At 36.7% G+C, this 21,823-nt stretch overlaps 1 protein-coding gene across 1 annotated transcript in view; it reads right to left on the bottom strand.

Moving 5' to 3' along the window:
* Nucleotides 1–1,757: 1,757 nt before the first annotated feature.
* Nucleotides 1,758–21,823, bottom strand: part of MTX2 (metaxin 2) — an 80,648-nt gene continuing 60,582 nt past the window's right edge. Inside the window, exons 4-10 of the mRNA XM_055122260.1 lie at nucleotides 17,218–17,290; nucleotides 14,288–14,364; nucleotides 12,560–12,652; nucleotides 12,022–12,060; nucleotides 11,504–11,629; nucleotides 8,735–8,811; nucleotides 1,758–4,676 (exon numbers count right to left, since the gene is read on the bottom strand). Coding sequence (XP_054978235.1) covers nucleotides 4,502–4,676; nucleotides 8,735–8,811; nucleotides 11,504–11,629; nucleotides 12,022–12,060; nucleotides 12,560–12,652; nucleotides 14,288–14,364; nucleotides 17,218–17,290 — 660 coding nt within the window. The 3' untranslated portion in view covers nucleotides 1,758–4,501. The remainder of the gene's footprint in view (nucleotides 4,677–8,734; nucleotides 8,812–11,503; nucleotides 11,630–12,021; nucleotides 12,061–12,559; nucleotides 12,653–14,287; nucleotides 14,365–17,217; nucleotides 17,291–21,823) is intronic.

The following is a 21,823-nucleotide window of genomic DNA, read 5'->3' as shown; positions in this document are numbered from 1 at the left end:
TCATGGAACAATCACCAAGATAACCTGAAATTTGAACCACAGTGCAAACAAGAGCAGCTGTGTAAATCTTAATTTAAAAGAAATGAACAAATGTTTAAGAACCATAACAGAACTAGAAATCAATAACAGAAGGATACATGGGAAATACTCAAATAGTTTCAAACTAAAAAATATATAGATATCCACTGGGTCAAAGAGGAAATCACAAAGGAATAGGGAAATATTTTCAACTGAATAAAAACAAAACCGTAACTTAAAATGCAAAATTCCCTCAAAGATTGAAAGCATATTTATAGTATTAAGTACTTACATTAGAATTTCAAAAGTAAGCAACTACTTGAAACTATAAGACAAAGAGCAAGTTACCCAAAGTAAGAAGTAATGGCAGAAAAGAAATTGAGAACAATCAGACAAAAATATAATGAAACCAAAACTCTGAATTTATAGAAAACACTAAGGAATATTAATAAACCTCACACTAGACTGACCAAGGTGGGGGGAGGGGGACAAAACTTTAAAAAGATGAAGGAAAAATGGTACATCAGTACAGATGCTACAGACATCAAGAGGACAATGCAATACAAGGAACAATTATTTTTCCCATAAACTAAAAATCTAGAGAAAACAAATTCATTTAAAGGCACATGCCATCGCTCATACAAATAAACAACCTCGAGTCCCAAATCTCTTAAAAACATTAAATTTTTAAGTTTAAAATCCCTCAATTGCTGTATAACTAAATTCTACCAAATACTCAAAAAACACCGCATTTAAATTCTCCCAAAATATAGAATAGGAACAAATGCTCCCCAATTTGTTTAATGAAGCTTGTGCTAACCCCATATCAACCAAAGGTCTAATAGCATCTCTAATAAATGCTATATTAGAGATGCTATATTAGAGATGCAAAAATTCCCAAGGGGTATGGAGTATTAGCAAGATGTGATTAGGGGCTGGAGCAATAGCACAGTGGGTAGGCCATTTAGAAAGATGGTGATCAGGGGCTGGAGCAATAGTACAGAGGGTAGGGCGTTTGCCTTGAACACGGCCGCCCCGGGTTCGATTCCCAGCATCCCATATGGTCCCCTGAGCACCACCAGGAGTAATTCCTGAGTGCAAAGCCAGGAGTAAACCCCTGATCATTGCCAGGTGTGACCCAAAAAGAAAAAAAAAAGAAAGGAAAGATGGTGATCAAGCAGTTGAGCACAGGTATCAAATGCAAAACTGAGTTCAGTTCACCCCAGCCATAGCAAGGCCCTCCAAATAAACAGAGTGACTGAGTTACACCCAAACAGTGCTATACCCAAATAGCACTGCATTGCTCAGATCCAAACCATCATTGAAAACAACCTCAAACTGTGGAGAGCTCTACTGGAGGTGGAAAAAAAAAACAAAGAAAATCATACATGATAGGGGCTAGAGCGATAGCACAGCGGGTAGGGCGTTTGCCTTGCACGCGGCTGACCCGGGTTCGATTCCCAGCATCCCATATGGTCCCCTGAGAACCGCGAGGAGTGATCCCTATGCATCGCCAGGTGTGACCAAAAAGAAAAAAAAAAAGAAAATCTTACATGATATTACAAAAAACTCATTATTCATCAAAAAAGCATCAAAATAGTTTTGGCATATAATTTCTACTTTCCTAAAATTAGTGCACCAAGTGAATTAATACCATATTAATCTAAGATTCAAGACAATGAAAAGAAAATAGTCTGGATTGCTAAAGAATTTTATAGAAAAATCAAACCATGCCTTGGTTTAGTGTTTCTATTTGATTTTAATAAGGAATGATGCAACTTGAATTTTACTACACACAATTTGAGTATCAAAACATTTAACTGAAACCAACATTTCAGATCCATTTCAACATTTCAGTGATAATTTTTAGTTGTGACTTGGCTTCATGTACCATTATTTAAAATATGAGGAGCCCTGACCACTGCTGGGTGTAGCCCCAAAACTAAATATAAAACAGATAACTGAACCATCATGATGGGATACTACTATTCTATTGCATTTTGTTCTGAAGCCGATTTATTCAAGGTAAGAGAAACAAGACTCCCTTGAGAGTGATCCTTGCATAGAAGTTCTAAATAAGGGTATTATTACTCAACTTAGAATAAACAGTTGTCTCCCAATGTTGCTCATATTAAGAATATAGCCAGCTTTAATTATTGGATCGAGATATACTAAGGTATAAGCATGTCTTACTAGCTTTATATCATAAAAAACTGAAGAAAAAAGCTTACACTGGGGTACCATGTACCACCTAATTTAAAAAGTATCAAACATGGGGATAGTACGGTGGGCAGGGTGCTTGCCTTGCACACACACAACAAAGGCTCGATCCTCGGAATTCCATATGGTCACCCAAATCTTACCAGGAATGATCTCTGAATACCAAGTCAAGAGTAAGCCCAAAGCACTGCCAGGTGTGGCCCAAGAGCAAACAAACAAACAAAAGCATCAACCAAATGCAATTAGAATTGAAAACTGGGACCATTAAAGAAAGGGGTGTAGTGGTAAGAAGGGACTCAGGGGTAGAGGAATCAGGATACTGGCAGTCTAGTGGTTGGTGTGGTACAATAGCACTGCAAACACGAAAAAATATTAATACTATTGCATACCATAACAATTCAATTTAAAAAAAATGAAATAAAAATACTGTACAAAAAGTATCACTGTATCACTGTCATCCCGTTGCTCATCAATTTGCTGGAGCAGGCACCAGTAACATCTCCATTGTGAGACCTGTCACTGTTTTTGGCATATCGACTACGCCACGGGTAGCTTGCCAGGCTCTGCCATGTGGGCAAGATACTCTATTAGCTTGCCGGGCTCTCCGAGAGGGGTGGAGGAATCAAAAAGTAGATGGTAACATATACCAAAAAACACTGCCATAGGGGCTGGAGCGATAGCACAGCGGGTAGGGCGTTTGCCTTGCACGCGGCCGACCTGGGTTCGATCCCCGGCATCCCATATGGTCCCCCAAGCACTGCCAGGAGTAATTCCTGAGTGCAAAGCCAGGAGTAACCCTTGTGCATCGCTGGGTGTGACCCAAAAAAGAAAAAAAAAAACAAAAAAAAAACACTGCCATAAAAACTGAGTAACTAGGGATTTTCTATTTCAGTAAAATACACTACAAAATTAGCTCAGGGAATTTTAGCACTGTAATCTAAAAGAAGCAACCAATGTTTTGTGAGATTTGAAAGCTAATATATCCTTTATATGGTATGGAACTTTCTTTACACTATTGCAAACATGACAAACTAAAGGTTTTTTTTTTTTACATTTTTTTCTTTCGGGGTCACACCCAGCAATGCTCAGGGGTTACTCCTGGCTTTGCACTCAGGAATTATTCCTGGCAGTACCTGGGGGACCATATGGGATGCCGGGGATCAAACCTGGGTCGGCCGTATGCAAGGCAAACGCCCTACCCACTGTGCTATCACTCCGGCCCCCAAACTAAAGTTTTAAAAGAAAATAACTGCCTCCAAAAATAGAAACCCGAAAACTATCCCCTTATCAAACAAAAGTAGACTTTAAAGCTGAACTGATTAAATGGTTTGAGGTGTGTGTTTTATTGGTTTTTGGACCACACATGACTGTGATCAAGATATACTCCTATGTCACTCCTATAGGGACATCACACTTGCAGTGTTCATGGGACCTCTGTGGTACTAGAGATCAAACCCAGATACCTGTGTGGAAAGCAAGTATCTTACACACCGTTTTATCTCTCTGGTTCTGATTAAACATATTTAATTCAAACCTAGATATAAAGGATGCTCTTAAGTTAAATATATTCTAGAACCTAACTGCTTTGAAGTCCCCCATATTTTCTTTCTCTTTTGAGGCAGTAGGGGTTTGGGCCACACTCACTGGTACTTAGGGGCTAATTCTGGCTGTATGCTCAGGAGTGATCACTGGCGGTGTTCCGGGAACCATATGTGGTATGTGGTGGCAGGAATTCAAATCAGCGTAGAGGTCACCACAACACTAAATCCTAAAGCTCCCCAAATCACTCATATTTTTAAGTATACACTGTTAGGAACATTTTTTCCCCAAACGAGATTCACAAATACATATTGCAAAATAGTCTTGGGAATATGGAACACAAATATGTTGTCTTACAAAACTCATTTATTCATTCCATGTAAAAAACTCAGGAATAGCTTTCAGAAAAATCAAAAGAGAAAAGTATATATACCACCCACATGGTTGTTTAAGCTTTATTTTTATATGCATACATATTTTAAGGAAACAAAATTTGAAGACAGAGTGCAATAGATCAAATAAAATCATCCAAAATTATTTTAATGTGTATACAAATAACAGTACAAAGTACATGTACAGGATACATATAATCTGTTAAAGTTTTTAAAAGCATTCCTTTTTTGTCTTAAAATTCTGATACCACTATCTTCTACAACGTTCAAGTACAATTTTTTAAAAGTGACTTTTTTAATAACAACTAAACGCTAAATTCTGACAAGTCATGTCAGTGTAATGGAGTATGTTTGCCACGCTCTTCAAAGTAATGCTGTTCAATTCTTCTACAGAAATCAAAGAGGTTGGAATAGTGTTTCACCTTCTCGGAAAGCTCATCACTGGTCAACTGAGTGGTAAGAATGGTGTACAGGTGGCCAAACACAAGTGCATCTAGTTCAGTAGGCCTAAAACAAGCAGAAATGGGAGCAACATGAATAGTTTGCATAGTTTGCACAGTGGGAAAAGACACTATTAAAAAAATTATTCAACTATTTCAAAGAAATAACATAAATAATAAATCCCAACTTCAAAGAATTTATTGTTTCAATTTGAAGTTTCTGGTTATAAAGTTGAAGAAAAACTTCAAATGATTTGCTAGTTGTATGACCTGTCTGTTAAAGCAGTAGTACCATTTAACTGTCCTCAAATAATACTGGAATAAATCTTTTCTTTTTCATTAATGTATTCACTAACTACAGCAGATCTTCAATTTGTCAGAAATTGAGGCAGATACAAGTTACATAAAATCAAGAATACTCTAAACAGAAACACAAAGAGCAAACGACCACAAAACAATTTATTGTTTTTAATAAACAAAATGCTACCAAAGCAAAGAGAATGTAGCTGGAACAACAAAATGATATCTTGGAGTATGATATGTTTAATTTTACCATTTTGAAAGTAACAGTTTTTAATATGGAGATTTCTCAATATGCAGATTTCTCAAAAAAATTAAATAAGGAATCCCTTATGACCCAGTGATACACAAGTTCTTGGCAGGTATCCCCAATACGCAAACACATTATTTTGAAAGGATATATGCACAACCTGTTCATTGCTCCACTTAGTACAGCAGCAAAGATATGGGAACAACCCAAATGCCCAACCACTATTCTTGATGAATGGATCAAGAAGGCATGGAGTTCCCTGGAGCACTGCCGGGAGTGATCCCTGAGCACAAAGCTAGGAGTACCCTGAACGCTGCTTAATGACCAAAAATAAAATTGCTATCAACTGGGACTGAGAATACCTATGTGATACTAATAGTATAAGACAATCTGGACTGCCACTACTCAAATGTATTCAATAAGTATTTGCTGAGCACCTGATGGATACCAGCCATTGTTACTTTCATCCTGCCCCTTTCTGTGTAAAGGAACATCCAGTGATTAGTGGTAAGTGCTACTGTGACAAACAGCTGAAATATCTAGATTTGCTTGGTCTCGAATTTAATAATTAGATGACCTGTGGGTGTTAAGCCTAGGTGAACGGCATTTCTAGCGGAATCAAGCTTTTAAGGCAGTAGGGAGGTCAGACAGTATTGTAAGGCACTTCTGTAGCATGCAGCGTGACATGGGTTCTATCCCACCGCTTCATATTATCCCTCAAGCCCTGCCAAGAGTGATCCCTGAGTACAGCTGGGTGTGACCTAAAACAAAATGCAATGCCTATTATTTTTGCATATAATTTTTAAATACATCTTAAGGCTTTCTTAGTTTTCTGCCTAAAAATGTTTTTGGTCCGCTTACTAATAATGCTTTTTTGTCATCTTAGTACCTCTGTGAATATTCAGTAGCAGCAAAACACAGTCATGAAGCTGTTAATACCAAGTTTAGATTTGTGCTTTGTTAATGTGTAAATCATGCAAGGCATTTTGCTCTACCACTGAGCCATATCCTTGTCCCTGAGATCTGTTCTTAAGATTCAGACAAACAACAACTTGTAATTGGTTGACCTTTTCAAAATTTATATTGAACAGGAACTGACTAGAATTTAACTCATTCATTTGTGACATTGTTACAGGATTTTGTGACATACGTCACAGGATTTGTGACATGTCTGGCTAAAGTAAAATGATGTTCAAAATCATCTTTTTCTTAAAGTGTGTAACAGAAAGTAATCTTCAGTAGAACTTAAACCTTTGATTCAAGTTGACCTTGAATAATTGTCAATCATGTAAAAGAATAGCATGCCTAAATTGCAGAACCAAAAATTTAAGTTTTGAAAATTTTGTGTTTTCACTTTAGTATTTTTTTGTATTTTCTTGGGTCCTTGCTATTTCTGTAAAACTTCTATAATGGCAGTGAAGACTACTTCACCTCAAGTGAACTTTTTACCAGTGCATATACTATTTGAGAATAAAGAGATCAGGAAAATATTAAAGGCTATGACTTTAGAAGTTGGGACCAAATAAGAGGCTTGGATGGTTGAATTATTTTATATGCTAATTTAAAAGCATTTTGTGATACAATTATGGAAGACGCTATGTGAAGTTTAACTATCTCTCAAAGACTTTTTCTTTCACATTTTCTTTTGATATTTCTTAAAGCCAAACTTAAGCAGGAGGAAATTAACGTTCTTTATGGATCAGTGGGTGGGTTTTTCCTGTGGGCTTTTGTTGGTTTTTCTGTGGGCCCTCTAATGGAATTGATCTCTTTGGCTGTTCAATTTTTTTCATACTGTATTTTTAAAATTTGTTGTACGGTGCCCTGTGAGCATCAAGTACTACCAGATGAATAAAACTTATTATATCTAAAAAAAAAAAAAAGAAGGCATGGAGTGTGTGTGTGTGTGTGTGTGTGTGTGTGTGTGTACACACAAAATGGAATACAACCTAGCTCTAAGAAAGAAAAAAATCATACAATTTGCATCAACATGAATGGGAACTAAAGGTTATCATGCTGAGTGAAGTCAGTCAGAAGGAAGTGACAGAAAGTCACAAAATCTACACTCTCAAAAGTAGAACTTAGAGATTCACTGTGAGGTAGCAACAAAGGTGCAAGGCAACAATAATGGGAGAACTGATCCACACAATTGAGTTGGGCGGGGTGGGAGGGAATAGTGTCAGGGTCCCAGGGGGAGGGAGATGGCTACAATGATGATGTGATGATGGTTTTGATGTTGGTATTATGCATGAGAAACCATTATTGTAAACCATAAATCTTATATAAATTAGTTAAAAAGAAATTTTAAAAAAGTAACAGCTTTCTGAAGGCAACATAACTATAAAGATAGCCTAACAAAAGTTTTTTCTAATTTTTCCCATAATATATACCAACAATTAAATGAAATTTATCTACCTCACTAATGACTTATAATAAGGCATCACCAATCTACCTGTAGTAAAATAATTATTAGTATAATATTACTAAAGGCGATAATGCCATTGTAATTATAAACTAATTACAGCTGTCAGTCCCACAGTAATAAAGTTTTTGAGAAAACATCTTAACCTACCTAAATATGAAAACATGATGCAGTAATCTGGTTTGGCAGAATAGCTTCATTTTTTTTTTAATGTCACCAGCATTGCCAGGTGTGCCTCCCACTCCCTCCCCACAAAAAATGGGAAAAAATACATTATTACATTAGTGAGTCTCTTCCCAAAATACTGTCTAGATGAACATGAAGTACTCTGGAGTCGGGGACATAGTCAGTGGCAACACAGCATATACGAGGCACTGGATTCAACCTCCAGCATTGATTCATGGTCCCCCCCATCATTCATATATTTCTTCAAATATATACTTTAAACATTAATTTCTATGCCTTAAAATATTTTCATTAATTAACTTTAAAAGTACATTTATAACAGAGCTTGTCCATCCAACAATTTTTTGCTTTATTCATTTTTCTAATTTCTAGGTGTCACCCTCTGTAGGCAAGATAGCTATATTTCATATTTTAATAGTATCTGCAAAAGGAAGAACTAATACTAAAAAAAATCCATACATGGAGTGCTGAAATACCTCTAGTAAAACCTCTACTATATCATAAAATAATGCTGGTTTACATGTCTACCTTTAGGAGAAATGGAGAAATTTTTCATAGAAAGAATTGCATTTTAACATCTTAAAGTCAGCCAGAATGATAGAGTGGGTAGGGTGCTTGCCTTGCAAGCTACTGACCTGGACTTGACCCCCGAAGTATCCCAAATAGTCCCCCCAAGCATCACCAGAAGTGATTCCTGAATGCACAGCCAGGAGTAACCTGGGTATCACCGGGTATGGCCCAAAAACCAAAAATAAAATCTTATAATCTCCCATAGTCTAGCATTGTTAAACTAAAATTCTAAGAGGGTAAAAAATGAATTTAAATGAAACTAACATTTTTTAAATACTCCTTTTTTAAATACTAAAATTCTAAATACTAATTTTAAATATTAAAATTCTTCTATAAGAAAATAGAATTGTAACCCAACAACACAGAAAAGACAATAATACACAGATACAAATTTTCTTACTGTTTATTGAAGAAGTATGGTTGTGTTCCCAATCTTTGAGAAAGAGCTTGAAAGCACTGATCTACATCTTCTAAGACCTAATATAGGCAACAGAGCCAAAAGGGAAAAATAAATGTTTAAATCAGCAGAATAAAATGTGGTTAAAACTTACTTCAAATGCACTCAGTTTACAATAAAAATTGCATAATTTTATTGAATCTTTTATTAAATCAAAATTTCTATACATAATTTTCATTTCTCTTTTTGTGTATCTATACACACACACACACACACACACACACACACACACACCATGTTAAAAAAAAAGAAGAAAATTTAAGAGAAACTTTCTTATACTCAACTATATTTGGGCCAGGGTGTGCTAGTAGTTGATCTAGGTTCAATCCCTGGCACCCCATATGGTTCCCTGAGCAATGATAGGAGTGATCCCTAAGCGCAAAGCCAGGAGTAAGCCTTGAGCACTGCTCAGTATGGATCCCAAAAGGTAAGTTTTAGAAAAAAATAAGTAAATTCAACTTACATTCAAGTTACTTAAGTACCATCAAGAAAGTTTCAAGGACCTAACAGGCAATGAGCTGAGCATATGCTTTGCTGGGGGAGGGGGGATGGGGGATGCCCAAGTTCAATCTGGGAACATGTGATTTCCAAAAGAAGAACTAGGAGTAGCTTCCAGCCCTGCGAGGTATGGCCCAGAAAACAAGCTTCCCAAAATCTATGTGGTTATTAGATAGATGGATAGACATGAATATGTATATACATATAGGTGCATATATGAAAAACATACAATCCGCTCATAATGATGACACTGCTAATCCTCCAGGAGTAAAAAGCATTTGAGTTACTCCCCTCATAGTAGAGATGGATCTTACTTATTTCAGCCCAATTCCTTTCCCCAATCCCCCTTGTAGGCCAATGGCACACATCAGTATATGGTCTGGTCAAGACTAGGAAGGGCCTTGGGAAAAAACATACTAATTAGAATTTAATGAATCTCAACTCCTGACCTAGACAAGATATAGGTGGGTTTTTTTTTTTTAATTCTGCTTTCCAATAACTGAGAAAAGAGAAAAATAGATACATTGGGCAACATATTTAACAAGTTTTTTTTTTTAAGTACTGATATGCCAAAAACAGTAACAAGAAGTCTCAAAATGGAGATGTTACTGGTGCCCGCTGGAGCAAATCGATGAGCAACGGGATGACAGTGACAGTGACAGTGACAGATATAGCAGATCTGTATTTATTGGCATAAAAGTTGCTCACAATGTATGTTAAATGGCGTGAAAAGCAGGTTATAGAGTGACAAGTATAATATGATCTCATTTAAAGAAAGTGTGCTAAAAGTCATCTAAAATAATGTTCTCCCAACAGAATAGAAGCGATTTCTAGGTGATACAACTTTAGGCATTTTAAGAGCTTGCTAGTATCAAGAAGAGGAGTACAGCTATTCTATACATATGACCCAGAAAAATGATTTGTTTACATGCTGGGGCAGGAGGACACTTGCCTTATACACAGCCCACACAGAGTACAGAGCCAGTAGTAAGCCAGGTGTGCACCCCACAAAAGAACAAACCAAAAATGAAATAGTCTGGGGGCTAGAGAGATAGTATAGTGTGATAGGGTGCTTGCCGCACACCCTGGTTCTCAATCCCCAACACCCTGCACAGTCCCCTGAATATCACCAGGAGTAATAACTGAGTGCAGAGCCAGAAGTGACCCCTGAGCATTGTTGGATGTGACCCAAAAACTGAAAAAAAAAAAAAAAAGTCTATCTCCATTCAGGAAAGACTATATTTCTCAGAGTGTGAAGTTTTAGAAAAAACACTAGTAGAGATGGGAGAAAGGAAGGGCAGAAATGGAAATCAACCCTGATAACCAATGGGGTACAGATGTTCATAGTCAGATAACCCTCACCACATCCTACTTCCTTTTTGAATTTTCCTATACTATATAACTTATAATTCGTATGAGTGATCTTTAGAAACAAAGTACCTTGTGTTGAAACTAAGTGTTGAAAGTGAAGGGATATGTGTGTGTATGTATATGTGTGTGTGTGTGTGTGTGTATATATATATATATATATATTTCTCTTTCCCCCCCACACCTTTTTGGACATTATGGACTGAAAGGTTGTCATATATGATGTGAGAGAGAGAGAGAAAGAGAGAGAGAGAGAGAGAGCGCTAGAAAGAGAGAAGCAGGCAGGTAAGGAGGGAGGAGGGGTGGGGGAGGTGGAGGAGGCGGGAAGGGAACTGGGGATACTGGTGGGGTGGTGGGAATTTTTCACTGATGAAGGCATGGGACTGAAACCCAATCATAAGCAACTTTGTAACTGTGTATCTCACAGTCACTGTCACTGTCATCCCGTTGCTCATCGATTTGCTCAAGCGGGCACCAGTAACATTTCCATCTTGAGACTTGTTACTGTTTTTGGCATATCGGATATGCCACAGGTAGCTTGCCAGACTCTGCCGTGCGGGCGAGATACTCTCAGTAGCTTGCCGGGCTCTCTGAGAGGGGCGGAGGAATCAAACCTGCGACAGCCGTGTGCAAGGCAAACGCCCTACTGCTGTGCTATCGCTCCAACCCGTATCTCACAGAAATTCAACTAAAACGTAAATATGAAAAAGGACCTTCCTTATATTAGAGAAACTAAGAGTGACTGTTTTCATTAATTTTTATTTTGTTGGGGTTTTAAAAAGTCTATCAGTCCCCCAAAATGAATTTCTTTATGCACTAAAATTACCAACTTTAGTCTGAACTGACCTGGTCCAGAGTCTTCTTACCCCATCCAATAGCTTTCATCTTACGTTTAACTTCCCATCGTTTCTGATAGGCCAAAATATGATTCAGAGGCCAAGGGTAAGGAGATCCATATCTAGCAAGAGTGATCTAAAGAGAAAAGGTTTTGTTAAAAATTGTGATTCTTCCCAAAATAAAGCCAGTTTTTACAAACAGAATTCTAAGGGAAATATATTTTCAAAGAACACAAATACAGCTATCTGGAGGGAAAAAAATACATAGCTTGCAATTTAAAAAATTAAAATTTTAAACCATTCCCTTTAAAAATATATAAACTTTTATGTACTTTGCAACCAGTTATATCAAACAATGACACATAGCTTCCCTAAAATGTATGTGCAAGCAAAATTAAAGTAAGTGAAAAACTATATCACTAATGGTATAAACCACAATGTTTCATTTATGAGCAGGGACTTACGATTCTGAGCAAAAGTGTTTTCTCATTAAATTTTAATTAAGATAAATGCTGCTGAACCACTCACCTCCCCTACTGTAGCTTCATCACACCACTGAAGATACAACTAGGAACAAAAGACAGTCACTAAAACTTTAGAATACCAAAGAGAAAACAGATAAAGAAAGTTATCTCTTTCTATAGTAATTTTTTATGACTCCAATATAAAAAGCACCTGTGTGAAGGTTGGTTTTTTAAAGTTACTATACAGATCATGAAATTTAATGGTATTCTTAATAATTCTTAATCGCACAGTACATGTCTAAATACCATGAAGATATACAAATATTATTAAATTAAGCAAAGTTTTCAAGGCCAAAGTAAAATAATGAGTGGGTAAAAATCATTCCTGTTTATAAACAGAAAAGCTAGAACTGAAAATATTACACAACTTGTTCCAAAATAATTAAATAATTCAAGTAACCACCTCAGCCCCAGTTTTGCACAATTATTTACCAATGTCTCAGTTACTCTAAAATAACTTATTAGGACGATTATCTTTTATGAGAATAAAACACATTTTAAGCTCTATTATATATCAGAATATTAGATATCACATACTATACCTCTGCAGTCAACAGCATATTGTTGACTAATTCCATGTAGGCTTTCATTTCTGCTTTTTGGACTTCATCCAGCCCATCACTAAGAGAATGGCCCTAGAGGGAATTTTAAAAAAAATTTAAGTGTATCATATTAAAAAATCAAAAACTTTCAGTTATCATCTACCAAGTAATATAACATCAATGCTGTTACTACAAATGTTCAATGAGTTAATCACAAAATGTTTTATAGTAAAAAAATTATTTTATTTTCAAGTATAAATAATATTCAGCCATCACTATAAAATATTAAGTAGCCCCCCCTCTTTCTCTACCTCCCCCCCTCTTTTTCTTTCTCTCTGTCTCGTCTCTAGATCACACCTGGTACTGCTTAGGGGCTACTCTAGGTCTGTACTTAGGTTGCTCCTGGCAGTGCTCAGGGAACCATGCAGTGCTAGGGACCGAACTCAGATCTCTGGCATACAGAGCATGTACTCAGCCCATTGAGTCATCTTTCTGGCAGTAAAAATGTTTTTACAATAAACAAAACTACACTATCATACTGCCCCCCAAAAAAAAGGCCAGTAAGCCTTCTTTACTAATGTTATTAGTAATAAAATAAGGCTAAAAATTAATATGTTGTGGCTTTTAATGTGGACAGATGTTAAAATGTGAATAAAATTATAGTAAATATTAATATTAACAGATATCCTATAATACTGCAATGTCACACCTAACAATTGAATTTATCCTATGAAGTAATTTTGACAAGCATAAAAAGGTTATGTACACTATTTATTCTAGCACTCAATAACAGCAAAACACTAACAGAATCTTAAGTATTCATCAATAATAACAAGTAAATAAATTATTATGTATATAACAGAACACAATACAATAATTTTAAAGGATTATTATGTTTTATTTTTGGACCACACCTAGTAGTGCTCACAGCTTACGCCTGGCTCTGACTCAGGGATCAATTCTGGCAGTGCTCAGGACCATATAGGGTGCTGGATACCAAACCTAGGTCGGACACTTGTAAGGCATACTTCAAACTGAGGTACTAGTCCTCCAGCCCCTTAAAGGATTATTTTTATCTACATATATGTAGCTAGCATGGAAGAATGGAAGAATTTGCAACTATATTGATGATTTTAAAAGGCAAGTTGCAAAATAACAAATAGCCATCCTAGACATATTATTTAGGCTAAGAGAAATTTCTGGGTAGTTCCTCAAAAGGTTAACAAGTTTTGCCCCTTGATAACTAATGGAAAAAAAGACTGATTCAAACAGATAAACAGATACTCAATTTCTAAACATTCCATATCTCTCATCTCAAAGATTAATCTAATACTTTTTAACAACATAAAAATTTTGTTTTGAGAATAACTTCATAAGCATAAGCTAGAAAACTATCATTTTTGTAAAGATTTTCCTTTATTCTTTCGGATAGCCTGGCAAGCTACCAAGAGTATCCCGCCTGCACGGCAGAGCCTGGCAAGCTCCCCGTGGCGTATTCAATATGCCAAAAACAGTAACAAGTCTCACAATGGAGATGTTACTGGCGCCCTCTCAAGCAAATCAATGAACAATGGGACAACAGTGCTACAGTGCTACTTTTTCCCACTAATATAATGGGGGACGGGGGCAGAATAAGTAAAGTCAATACAAATGTTGAAATACATTAAAGAATGATGAATGACTTATTTAAGAGTAACTGTGATCAAATGCACTTAGTATCTTTATTACCTTGGCTTTAACAAATTGGACTATTGGACCAAGTTCCGACACAACCTGATTTCCTACATGAATAAAAGGTACTTTACCTGTTTAGAGAGAGAAAAACAAAACATATAAACACATGTGAAATACTTTTAGTAAATTAAAGTTTGTTCTAATGAAAGAAGATACAATTTGGAATACATATTATGAGTGCAAATGTTTCATAAAACTAAGATTTCTGAAAAGCATAGTTACATATATGTTAAAATCCATATATGACTAAACACCTGACTACAAACTAAAATGAAAAAAGAAAAAGGTTCATTCTAAAGATTTCATTTGACTTAGATATAGAAATATCACATTCTTTTAAAAATTAATACTAATAAATTATTATCAGTGGTGCATACTAATTATTCCTATTACACAAACTAATCAGACATTGGTTCATGAACACTGACATGAACAACTGACAGATTTTAAGAAGTACAGCAGGGCTTTTCCTCTGAGTAAAATTAATCAAGCTACATTTTAAACTACATTAAGGAGCCCTCTTTTTATATCTTCTAATTTTAAATCTCAGATACCTAATAAGGTGAATTTTAATCACATGAAAGTTCATTAATACATGACTTTAGTTCAACAATATTAGGAATTAACATATTGCCAAACTCTGAAGTTTTGCTAATGTATAAATTATAATACCAGGTAAGTTCTCAACATGTTATTAAAAAAGGACAAGGTCTGACATCTAATATGTTTACAAAATCTGGCTTCTCTAAATAAAGGCCATGTTAAAAATCTAGTATTTTACATTCACAAGTATTAAGATTTGATTAAATTATCAAGTGATGTCAAGAACAAAATAATCTTCAAATAGTGATAAAGTTCTCTCCAAATGATAGAGATGAAACTCACTATCAGACCTAATTCAAATGGAGTTCACATTAACAGCAGGCTTCTCCTGGCCCTTTTCAATAGACTTGCTCCTCCAGCTCAGCTTGAGAGTAAAGGATGAGGTATAAAGCACCCAACAAAAGCTTCAGCTGCATCCATAGGACAACATGCATTATAAAGGAAAGGCAGGCCTTTTGCAACCCAAAAACTCAACAGATGTATTTAGAAGGTATTTCCATGTTACCAATATAAAACACTGAATTCCACCTTCCTTTCTTTGTCTGCTTTTTAAAGCTGGGGGAGGGGGAGAGCATTTTCTCAGTTTTGTGGCACTGTATTTTTATATTAAAAATAGAAGTATTTATCAAAACTGTACTTTAATCTACTACATGATACGCAGACAATAATGAAAAAAATCATAAGGGCTAAATATTTTATTTGAAATATCAAAAATGTCAACAAAATTTTAAAGAGTAATTAGAAACCAAATACACCCTGCGGTATTAACAACCTTTGATTCAATATCTTCCTTTTTTTATTGTTGTTACTTTTTAAAAAAATTTTTACTAGTGAATCATCGTGAGGTGCAGTTACAAACTTATGAACTTTCATGTTTGCATTTCGTTTACATCCCTCTACCAGTGCCCATTCTCCTCCACCAATTTTCCCAGTATCCCTCCCACCACCCCACCCTGCCTCTGTAGCAGGGCATTCCCTTTTGTTCTATCTCCTTTTGGATGTTGTAGTTTGCAATAGAGGTATTGAGTGGCCTTCATGTTCGGTCTATAGTCTACTTTCAGCACGCAGCTTTCAACCCCAGTGGGTCCTCCCAACATCCTCTACTAGGTGTTCCCTTATCTATCTGAGCTGCCTTTTCCCCCAGCATGTGAGGCCAGTTTCCAAGCTGTGAAGCTGTGGGGCAGAGCTCCTGGTTCTTATGTCTACTACTCTTGGGTATTAGTCTCCCATTCTGCTACTTCATATTCTACAGATGAGTGCAATCTTTCTATGTCTGTCTCTTTCTTTCTGACTCATTTCACTCAACATGATACTTTCCATGTTGATACCACTCCTGGGAATATATCCTGAAGAAGGAAAAAGGTATAGTAGAAATGACATCTGCACTTGTATGTTCATTGCAGCACTGTTTACAGTAGCCAAAATCTGGAAAAAACCAGAGTGCCCAAAAACAGATGAATGGTTAAAGAAACTTTGGTACATCTACACAATGGAATACTATGCAGCTGTTATCTTCCTTTTTTGAGCTACTTAATGAGAATATAATTTAGAGATACTGAATGACTCATTAATATTAAAATTTGTACTGAACAGTCCTATGTAAAATAAGACTAAAGAAAGTAAAGATTTTGGGGCCGGAGCAATAGCACAGCGGGTAGGGCGTTTGCCTTGCACGCGGCCGACCCGGGTTCGATTCCCGGCATCCCATATGGTCCCCCAAGCACTGCCAGGAGTAATTCCTGAGTGCAAAGCCAGGAGTAACCCCTCAGCATCGCTGGGTGTGACCCCCCCCCAAAAAAAAAGCAAAAAAAAAAAAGAAGAAAGTAAAGATTTTTATATTTTCTTAATATTTACTTAAATTCTTCTTTTTTTAATACTTTAGGTGACAGGGTCAAAACAGTGTTGAAGTTTCTGGAACTGATACACAAAGTCACGACACAGTCCTGCCACTCTCCCCCAGCCACCAACCTATGTCAACCTATGCTCCTTCCCTCTCACTCTGCCCCCATTATTTGTTGGCAGTAATAGTTTGAGGGCAAACTAAGGGAAGTAACAATTTACAACATTTACTATTTAAAACAACCCCTTTAACATTTTAGCAACCATCTCTGAGCAGACTTAAATAGCCATTTCTATCCCAAAATCGCCAAAGTTTGCAAGTGCTACTTTAGAAAACCCATGTAAAAATTCCTCAAGTGGCAACCCCCACATACACACCCCAACAAAACGAAACATTTTTAAACGTAAATAAAAAGTAGACCAGTATTACAATTTCATCAATGCAATAAATATTAACTGCGGAGTGGGGGGGAAGCACTTACCTGATGGAGACATATATTCAGCATTTGCCCTACAAACCACTTTAATCGGAAGATTACACATTTGCAAAAAGGCCTGTAAATCAAGAAAAATATATTAAGTCTGGAATATGTATATTAAAGTATTTGTATTTTTGAACAGAACTTTTTATTCTTTTAAACTCATAAACATCAAAACCCTTGGGAAAGAATAAATCCACTTTTTTTTTATTTTTGGGCCACAACCGGCTATGCACAGGGGTTACTCTTGGCTCTGCACTCAGGAATTACCTCTGGCGGTGCTCAGGGAACCATATGGGATACTGGGAATCGAACATGGGTTGGCTTCGTGCAAGGCAAACGCCCTACCCGCTGTGCTATTGCTCCAGCCCCAAAGAATAAATCAATTTAAGATCAAACTTTGTCCTTTCATTTCTAAAAGTATGACTTAGCAGTAAATATGTATGCAAAAACTATGACTTATCCACTGTTTAAGCAAGATAACAAAACTACATTACAATACTACTTTGATTTTCCTATCAGATGACAAAAGTTCAACCATATTTATTTTATACATATTTGTTAATTCTACTACCTTCTACAAGATCATCATGTAGAAGGTAGTAGAATTTCCCTCAAGGGAAATGCTCAAATGTTAAACCTAATAAATTGTTTTTAGAATCTTCAGAATGTAAATGGGTGTAGCTATCACAAGAAAACAGTTATGAAACTACTTAAATTAAGATGAAAAATACCATTTGATCCAATTACTCCACTTAAAGATTTTTTTACCCAAAAGTAAAAATACTAACTCAAGAACAGTAGTATTTACGATAGCCAAGACAGGAAACAATTAAATTGTCCACAAATAGTGATAAAGATACATATATACACAATGAATTACTTCCCAGCTAGAAAAAGAATGAAGCGTCTCCATTTGCAACAATGGATATCTTCCCTGTCTGAAGATATTAGTCTAAGTAACATAAATCAAGTGTGGAAAGTCAAATATGATATTATTTCACTCCCATGTAGTCACAGTCACAGTCATCCTGTTGCTCATCGATTTGCTCAAGTGGGCACCAGTAACATTTCACTGTGCGACTTATTGTTACTGTTTTTGGCATATCGAATACACCATGGGTAGCTTGCCAGGCTCTCTGAGAGGATCGGAGGAATCGAACGCAGGTTGGCAACGTGCAAGGCAAATGCCCTACTGCTGTGCTATTGCTCCAGCCCCACTCCCATGTAGACTATAAAGAAACAAGTGAACAAACAAAAGCAAAACTCTTAAGAAGAGCAGTTTGGTTGCTCCCTATACCCCAGAAGGAACTGGGGTAGGGGGTGAAGTGGATAAAGGGGGTCAATTAAATTATAATGAATAGAGAAACTGAACTTAAAGTGTCTATATAATTCTTTCCTCAGTTCTACGTTAGCTCTAAATGGAAATTAGTCCTTAAGACTGTTAGTGCTAACAGTCTACAGCAACTGATACATTGTCTACGAAACTCAATTTTTACTTTTTTGTCCATTCTCTTCTTCAGACTTGTCTTTCCAGGGCCAGAAATACAGGAGCTACTCAGTTCATTCCCGGACACTACATGGGGTCCCCAGGCACCACAGTAGTGGCCCAAGTAATGCCCAGCACTACAGAGCCTGAGCAGCACTATACCGGCGGGCTCTCAGACCAGCCCCTGTTGGTAGAATTTGAGAACTGCCAGGAGAGGCCCCCAGGTCCCTGCCACCCCAACCCAGCAGGCCAGCACCTCCCCACAAGAGCCTTCCCAAATCCCTAGGAAGGCTTCTCTCAAAACATAAAACATGGATTTGATTCCTCCCGACATACAGCTCTGAATCCTGCTTCCAGCACCCCCAAAAGACAAGTTTCACTTATTTACTAAAAAAACGGTGAATTTTTATCTATTTAATAACATCTAATTTACCACAAATCTCAACAGATGAAAAAAAAATGGTTCAAGATCAATTGTATAGCATTTTATAGTATTTTCTATAATTATTCCATTCCTGATACAAAACAAATCAATTAATCTTTAGTTCATAAAGTCAAATTCATACACTTGACATTTTCATCCAAACACTAAAAATACAAAGTAAAACATTACCATGACTTCTCAAATATATAACAACTCCAAAATCAAATCAGGCTTTGATTCAAACGCTATTTCTTCTTTCTATTCTAGGACAGAAAAAAATCCCCAGAGGTTCCAGAACAGTACTTTCACCTTTACTTTCATCTTTAATCTGTTGTCAGCACCCTGAAATATTCTTTTTTGTAGGTGAGGGGGCTTAGGCCACACCAGTGCTCAGGGATCACTCCTGCTAGTGCTCGGGAACTATATGTGGTGCCAGGGATCAAACCCAAGTCAGTTGTGTGCAACGTAAGTGCTGGAAGCCCTGCACTATCTCTCTGACACCACCCCAAATACTCTTAAGCAGGCATGGTATACTAACCTACAAAACACTTTATTTTCATTTCTGAAATAGCAATACTTTTTTTTATTCTTATGTATTTCCTAAGAAAAATGTAGTTCAGAATATAATAATAGAATATTCACCTACCATTCCTTAATTTTCTATTTTATTCCTTAATTTGTTTATATTAAACTGACATAAATGATTGACAAAGTAGAATGAGGCAAAGCTTAAAATACCAGATCATATAAATGATCTCTAACTGAACTGTACAAAATGTACAATAGTCACTTAAATAATCATTATTAAAGTAAAATTTTAATTAACTGAAGTTGAGAAAAATCTTAAACAATGGCTCAGTGTGTGGCCCCACTCCCACTGCCAATCACATGCACTGAGCACATTCCAAGCAGTCCTGCCTATTAGGACCCTAGTGCCTCAACAGAATGTGCCATCTTGGGGCTGGAGGGATAGCACAGCGAGTAGGGCATTTGCCTTGCATGTGGTCAACCCAGATTCAATTCCTAGCATCCCATATGGTTCCCCAAACACTGCCAGGGGGTAATTCCTGAGTGTAGAGCCAGGAGTAACCCCTGAGCATCGCCGAGTGTGACCCAAAAAGCAAAAAAAAAAAAAAAAAAAAAAAACCAAAAACCAGAATGTGTCATCTTCAGTGCACAGCCAGCAATGTACAAGGTGTACCACAGCAAGGTGTGCAGCTCCCTGGAGAGGACTACAACCAGAATGTGCTCAAGGAACAAAGCTAGAAGAGTGCAAGACTCAGTGAATACCACAGCCACTCATGTGTACAACTCCACTCATGACAACAACAAAAGAGAAGTTTTGTTGAATTCAGTTCTCTGTCCACACCAGCCACATTGCAAGGCTCCATAGTTGCAGTCCACATGCAACTAGTGGGCAAGGCACTTACCGGACATCACAAATAACAGAATGTTGCCATCATCACAGAAAGTTCTATTGGACAGCCTAGGTCTACAACCAGCCCATAAAAGAGAGCTCAGTGAGAAAGAAGCTGACATCATCTGAAAATGATTAGGCTAAATATAAAAACAACCTACATAATAATAGAACAGTGTCCACAAATCCTGCATGTGATCAATCAACTTTTGATGACAGTGATATATTAAATACCATAAAATTTTCAATTTCAGAATTTCAGAAAGCTTTACGCATTTGGTGAACAATTCCCACTGCTACAATAATCAGATAACTTTATCAACTGTAAAAACTAAGAATTAAAGAAATGAAAAAACTGAAAGTGCAACCAATACATTTTATTATTTGAAAAAATATTTACTGAGTACCTAAGCACATAATATAATTTTTTAAAGATATACAGGCACAGAGAATATAATACCCAGTACCTGACCTCTAAAACCCTGAAATTTAGTAAGCCTGATGTAGTTTCAACATATTGAATAAATTCATTAAATGCATGACATCAAAACATTCACTGAAGCAGTAGGGTGTCTATAGATCTTGTTTCCTAAAATAAATTTTCAAAAGGAAAAAAGTAAAACCAGATCATCGATAAATGGTTAAACATGAAGGACCAAATTTACATATTTATCTCTGCAACATTTCAAAAAAAAAACTACAAAAGTAACAGGAAAACAGGAAAAGCATAAATCCGGAAAGACTAAAGAATGGGAGAAGAGACCAAAGCAGAACGGAAACGTCATGCCACTTCTAAGATGGAAAGCAGACTTAGTAAAGCAGAGGAAGCTGAAACCTAAGAGGGAGGGAAGGAGAAAATCAATAGTTTTGCATCATAGAAACTAGGAAGATTCCAAACTTGGCGTACCACATGAGGCAGAAGTGAGGTAATGGACTAAAAATAGGAAAATTAGAGAAATGTCTGTATAAGCATCAGACAACTAACCTGCTGCTAACCCGGCAAGAAAGAGAGGTTCACTCTCTGAAGAAACCCAAACAACACTGACTACTCAAGGGCCAAGCACAGCAGAGATCACTCAGTGGGGAGTCACTGAGAAAAGAGGAAGGTTCAGGAGGCAAGTAAGCATACTTAGAAGATACCCACAGCACCCCTCTCCCTCTCAGCTGCCACCCAAATTAAGTCCCTCCTGGATCTCTCTCTGGAGAAAGACCTACAAATACTGATGTTCAATGGGAAATGGAGGTGGGATGGGTCAGTGGTCAACAAAAATGGCATCTC

This window comes from Sorex araneus, chromosome X (assembly GCF_027595985.1).
Source record: "Sorex araneus isolate mSorAra2 chromosome X, mSorAra2.pri, whole genome shotgun sequence".
In the NCBI taxonomy this organism is placed as follows: domain Eukaryota; kingdom Metazoa; phylum Chordata; class Mammalia; order Eulipotyphla; family Soricidae; genus Sorex; species Sorex araneus.
The sequence above is the reverse complement of the archived record's forward strand: the minus strand, read 5'-3'. Positions and strand labels throughout refer to the sequence as shown.